The 5,604-nt window shown below is 55.1% G+C and overlaps 1 protein-coding gene across 1 annotated transcript in view; it reads right to left on the bottom strand.

Annotated features, from left to right (window-relative positions):
* Positions 1-260: 260 nt before the first annotated feature.
* The window catches only part of IFITM10 (interferon induced transmembrane protein 10), a 7,828-nt gene continuing 2,484 nt past the window's right edge, over positions 261-5,604 (bottom strand). The window contains exon 4 of the mRNA XM_034644855.1: positions 261-898. Coding sequence (XP_034500746.1) covers positions 749-898 — 150 coding nt within the window. The 3' untranslated portion in view covers positions 261-748. The remainder of the gene's footprint in view (positions 899-5,604) is intronic.

The following is a 5,604-nucleotide window of genomic DNA, read 5'->3' as shown; positions in this document are numbered from 1 at the left end:
CGCTCTAACTTACAGCCTGGCGGGAAGCTGTGTTCGTGCTGCCTAACCCCCAGGGGGGCTCGTGTTTGGGGCTCCCTCTGCCAAAGCCCCCCTCAGTCCCCTTGCATCGTGGGCAGAAGACTGCCAGGTCATGGAGCAGACCTTCCCCTGCAGTCAGCACTGGTGGCCTGGACCACTGGAGAGTGCCACAGTGGGGTCCCCAAAGCCACCAAATTCCCCCCATGCCCTGCTTGGCCGTGGGACAGAGGCTGGCCTGGAGCCAGACATGTACTTTATTGAAAGTTCACAGATACGAGACTCTGAGCAGGGTCATAGCTTGGGGAGCTGGGGTCGGGGAAGACAGAGTGAGTCCCCAGATGCTGGCAGCCCCCTCACACTGGGAAGCTCCCACAGAAGCCTTCTTGCTGGGTGTCGGGTCAGAGGGGCCCCAGGAGCCGGGGGTGGGCACAGGAGGGCAGGGAGGGCAGCCAGTGGAAGCCAGGGTGCAGCAGCAAAGGAGACGCCCACAGACCCCAGAAACAGGCAGAGGCAGAGGGTCAGGAGGCAGAGAGGGTGGGCTGGCCCGAAGCTCGCGGCCCCCGTACTGTACGGAGCTTCTGGCGGCCTCGCTGCCCGGGTCACAGCTTCAGGGGGGCTCCAGGGCACGTGCCCTGCTCTGCCCCAACCACACAGCATCCCGTGTCGTATCAGTGGTGAAAACAAACGTGTCCCAGCGCTTTGTCTCCACGGCCGGCGGTGCCCGGGGGCCTCAGTAGTCGGTGAGCGGGTACCTCAGGAAGACAAGGACCAGGATGATGCAGGACGCGGCCAGGGCGGAGCTGGTGATGTTGAACAGCCGGGCTGTCTTGGCGTCTTCCACTGCTCCATTCAGGTCGTTGAGAAGCTTCTTGTCCCGAACCTGAGGCCAGAGGGAGGAGGTGAGGCCGGCGGCCAGAGAGAAGAAAAAGGCTAGTCCTGGGAACATCTGTGCAAAGCACACACAGGAATTCTTTGTGTTTTCTTTTTTGCAACTTTTCAGTAAATCTGAAATTATTTGACATAACATAGGATTGTCAACAATACTCTATTATTTGATCGAAAGTTGGCTGAGAGCACATCGTAAGTGTTCTTACCACCAAAAGCTACAAACCTCAAAAATGAGAATTACGTGAGGTGACGGGTGTGGGAACGACCCCCTTGTGGCAATCATCTTGCAGCATCCACATGTGTCATATCATCGTATGGTACACATGGGGTTTACACAATGTCGCACGTCAATTGTATCTCAATACAGCTGGAATCAATAAACAAATATAGAAGATAAAGGAGGAAGTCGTTCTCAGAGAGTTATATGATCAGACAATGGAAGATGTAAGTGACCTCTACTCCGGACAGGGTTCCTAATCTAAAATTAGCAGGGATTACCTGAGAATAGGCACTATGCCTCGTTGGAATAGGTGGAAGTCCCTACAGTCACCTGGAAGGGATGTTGAGATACAGGGAATAGTTTGGAGCCTAGGAAATCCTAGGAAGACAGTGGGTATGGGCAGAGCTGGACCAATTTCCAAGATTCTCTGGTTATGAAGAGATGTTCCCAAGGAGGAGGCCACCCTCATCTAGGATAAATCTTAGGATTTCCTTCTCTTCAGCTCTTTCTTCTTCCACAAAGTTCAAAGAAGTGTAATTGGATATGTGGACGGATGAGAAGGCAGGGAGAACAGAAAGAAACGATAGTGTATAGAGCACAGAGATGGATGAGATGACTTAAGGGGTAACAGAGTATGTGTGAGCAAGGATGAGTGTGAAGACAGGTACCTGGTGATGGATGCACATGGCTCAGAAGGGATGGCAGATGGCTTGAAGGATGAATGGATGTATTGATGTGTTGGGTCAGAGGATGGATGGATGGCTGACAGGTAGAATGGGTAAGTAAGATGGAGAAAGTTACTTAGAAATTGAGGTTAGCTAAATAATTAAGTGCATTGATGTATAAAATAGGTGAGATAAGATGGGGAGAAGTAGGGAAGGGAGGAGGATGCATAAGGAACATGTATAAACACAGATGAATGGAGGGTTGGTTGACTATTTGGATGGCTTGAAGGGAGTAAAAGAGGATGGATCTCTTTTAAGAGATAAGGGATGATGGGTGGATGGGTGGATGGTTAGATGGGTGGATGGATGGGTGGATGGATGGGTGGAAGGATGGGTGGATGGATGGATGGATGGAAGGTTGGAAGGATGGGTGGCTGGATGGATGGATGGAAGGATGGGTGGATGGATGGATGGATGGAAGGTTGGGTGGCTGGATGGGTGGATGATGTTAATATTCAGAAAACAAGTAATGGGCAAATATGCATGTACAAAAACTGGCCCAGTATCCCCCCTCCTAATCAATCTTTTTTACTTCCCTGTTACTGGGAAGTCCACAACCTCGTAGGCCCACACTGAGCGGGCACCATGTCATTATATCTGCTCCTCCTCTCCTGCCCGCCCTCCCTGCCCCAATTCAAGCCATGTGCTCCTTTTCCTGGGCACCACACTGGGGCCCTGACTTTTCTCGGCCTCTGGGCTTCTTTTGGCCCCTTCCTTCGCATTGGTTGCAGATTTAACAGCTATGACCGTATCTTTCCCTTCTGTGTCTTCCACATGATGAAATCCAAACCCTTCACATAATTTTTCAAACCCTCCTTGCATGGCTGTGTCCGGCTTTCCAGGACTATCCTCTTGTCCAAGCCTCCCTGATTGCCCCATCCTCAGGTCCTGGTTTATGATTTTTTCTCCATCTGGAATACCTGTCTCCTTACCCCCCTTGCCCAGTAAAAACGATGCGTCCTCCCATAAGTCTCCCATGCCCGGCTCCAAACTCGTCCCAAATCAGGAATGAAGTATTCTTCTTCTGAAACACTATGGCACTTCTTCCACCTTGGGGGTGTCCTCTGTCCATCCACCCATTCATACAACACCCTTTGACCCCTACTGTGGTCAGTCCTGCCTTGGCACCAGTGACAGCAAGATGAAGGGATGGTTCTGGTGGGGTGGGCAGCCATGACTGGGGCAAGGAGTCTCTGCCAGGGAGTGGGGGCTCGGCCAGAGGGAGTCAGTAGAGTCTTTGTGGGTGGAAAACCCTCAGTCTGCGAGAATAGCACGTTGCGAACCGAGGTGTGCTCATGGAAAGGCTGGGCAGGGCGTGTGTGGTGAGGCTAGGAAATGGCTGAGAATGGATCTTGAAGAGCCTTGAATGCCGAGATGAGGACTCTGGCCTTTATTCAGTTAACAAGGGGGAGCCAGTGGTCATTATGAGTAGCTCGTGTCTCCTGCAAGAGTGGAGAGTCGACGTTCTGTGTCTCTGCCTTCCCTGGACACTAGGCTAAGCACCAGAAGGCTACAATCTGTGTTGCTGACCCAGAGTGCACTGAACTGAACTGGCCCATGTGGGTGGAGAGGCTGGCTGGCTGGTTTGATGGGTGGACGGACAGCTGAAGGCAGACAGGGACACAATGTTGGTTTCACACCCACTGAATGCCAGCCTCTGCCCTGCTCAGGTGTGCTGACTTGAACATCGTTTCATTTCAACGTGTTTTGTTAACAGATGAAGGAATGAGCTCAGATGAAGGTGGCTTGTCAAGAGCTCTTTGCTCTTAAGGGACCAAGTTGGGAATTTGGCCAAGGCCTTCTGACCTGTTAGGTGCCCTTGGAAGTGCCCATGACTGGCTACAAATGGTGTAGGGTGCAGCAAGCCAGGCGACATGCAGCTGGATGGACAGATGGACATATTCCCAGGTGCAGGAGTCTGAGCCAGCCGGTTCCGCACCCCCCCCCCACAACTCACCTTGCACCCTCTTCCCTGGCAAGCCTCAAGCATTTCTGCCCTGGCTGTCCCCCAGGAAGGACATGGGGGAGCAGCCCCAGGATAGAGTCATTGTGAGCTCCCTTCTGCCCCTCAGAAGCACTAATTCCTACTCACCTCCCCCCAGTGCAAATCCTGTGCCATTCAGAAATCTGTGACCTACCTACACCCTGCACCAGATGGGCCTGCCCTGTGCCAGCCGGTGCCCACAGCCGAGCCAAGGGGAGGAGGGCACAGCTTCCGGACAGGAGCCCATGCAGCCAGACTCGAGTCCACAGGCCACTGTCAGGGCACGGCAAGAGGGCACCAGGGGAGGCAGAGCCCCGCCAGCTGCCCCCACAGCTCTGCCCTCTGCTTGGCCCTGTCCCAGTGGAGCCAGAGCTGAGGTCGGCCCAGAGCCTCCACCCTCCCAATGTCTAGGGCCCCCTTCCCTTTGCTGCCTCCACAGCACACGCAGGCACGCACACTCGTGCACACCCATGCACACTCACACAGTGCATTTAATTACATGCACACTCACACACACAATTGTACCTATATGCACGCACACACTCAAGCTCACACATGACACATGCACACGTACACACACGCATGCACACTCACACCCACACACTCAAGCCCACACGTTCACACATGCAATTATACTTACACGTTCACATCCATACACACTCGTACACATGCACTCACAGCTACATGGGCACACACGCTTGTGCATACATGCACACTCACACACACTCACTCACACAACGCAGTCCCCATACAGCGGAGCCCAGAGCTCAGTACACAGGCCTGGAGGCAAAGGTGCGCCTGGCGGTGGGTGATGCTGACGATGAGTCAGGAGGTGGCCAGGGCGTGTGATACCAGGGACAGGGGCGGGGCTCAAAGATGCACAGAGGCAGAGCTGTCCAGGCTTCTGTCCTTCCAGGGCCAGCCTCCCTGGCCTAGACTCTCCTCTCCCTCTGTTCCCCACATTTTGCCCCCACCTCACTGGGCGGCTGCAACCAGTGACGTGCACCTGGGCTGAGACCCGCAATCCGGGGACAGTGATGATCTGGCCAGACATGAGCCAACCCCTTCCGGAGTGGCAGGGAGATGGGTCCTGCTGGTGGGCCCTTCAGTCCTTACACATTTGCACAGAGCTCCCCACTACGAATGTGAGTGGATCATAGCCTTCCTCCTGCAATCTTGGTCCGTTTCTTTCTGCTTTGCCCTGGGGACGTGAGGTCGTGTCTGCCTGGCAGCCTGCTCTGCTCCCAGCCAGCTCCTCTCACAGTGCCGAGCGGCTCCTACAAATCGTACCCACTCAGGGTTTGGGGTCAGGGGTATGGGACATGCTTGTGGCTCTCTTCCCCTGGGCACCCTGGCCACCAGGATGGACTGTCTAGAACCGTGTGGGAGAGGGAAGGCAGAACGCAGTGTCTTGATCAGAGACCCTGTCTACTGTGCCTGCTTCTGAATTCCTGCCCGGTTTCAGGGTCCCTGTGAGGGGCTGGGAGAAGAAGGTCTCCACGCTGTCCTCCGATCAACAGGGGAAGGGCTCCAAGGGTCTTCATCCATGTGCTGGCTCCGTCCCCGCATGCCCAGGGGCAGCTCCACGACCCCGCCCAGAGCACAGGACATTGAGCCCTGGGTCTGCTCCTCCAGGACCTGGCTGGCCGTGTGGAGAACGCAGTCCCGCGGCCCCCGAGCCCCGTCAAGGCAGCCTGGAAGCTTCCGCAGCCCAGGGCCGGGAAGGGCAGCCCCTCCCTGCTGGCTCAGAGCCAGCCGAGCGCCCTGTG

Source organism: Ailuropoda melanoleuca, chromosome 16, assembly GCF_002007445.2.
Source record: "Ailuropoda melanoleuca isolate Jingjing chromosome 16, ASM200744v2, whole genome shotgun sequence".
In the NCBI taxonomy this organism is placed as follows: domain Eukaryota; kingdom Metazoa; phylum Chordata; class Mammalia; order Carnivora; family Ursidae; genus Ailuropoda; species Ailuropoda melanoleuca.
Note: the sequence above shows the minus strand (reverse complement) of the source record. Positions and strands in the feature narration are given on the sequence as shown.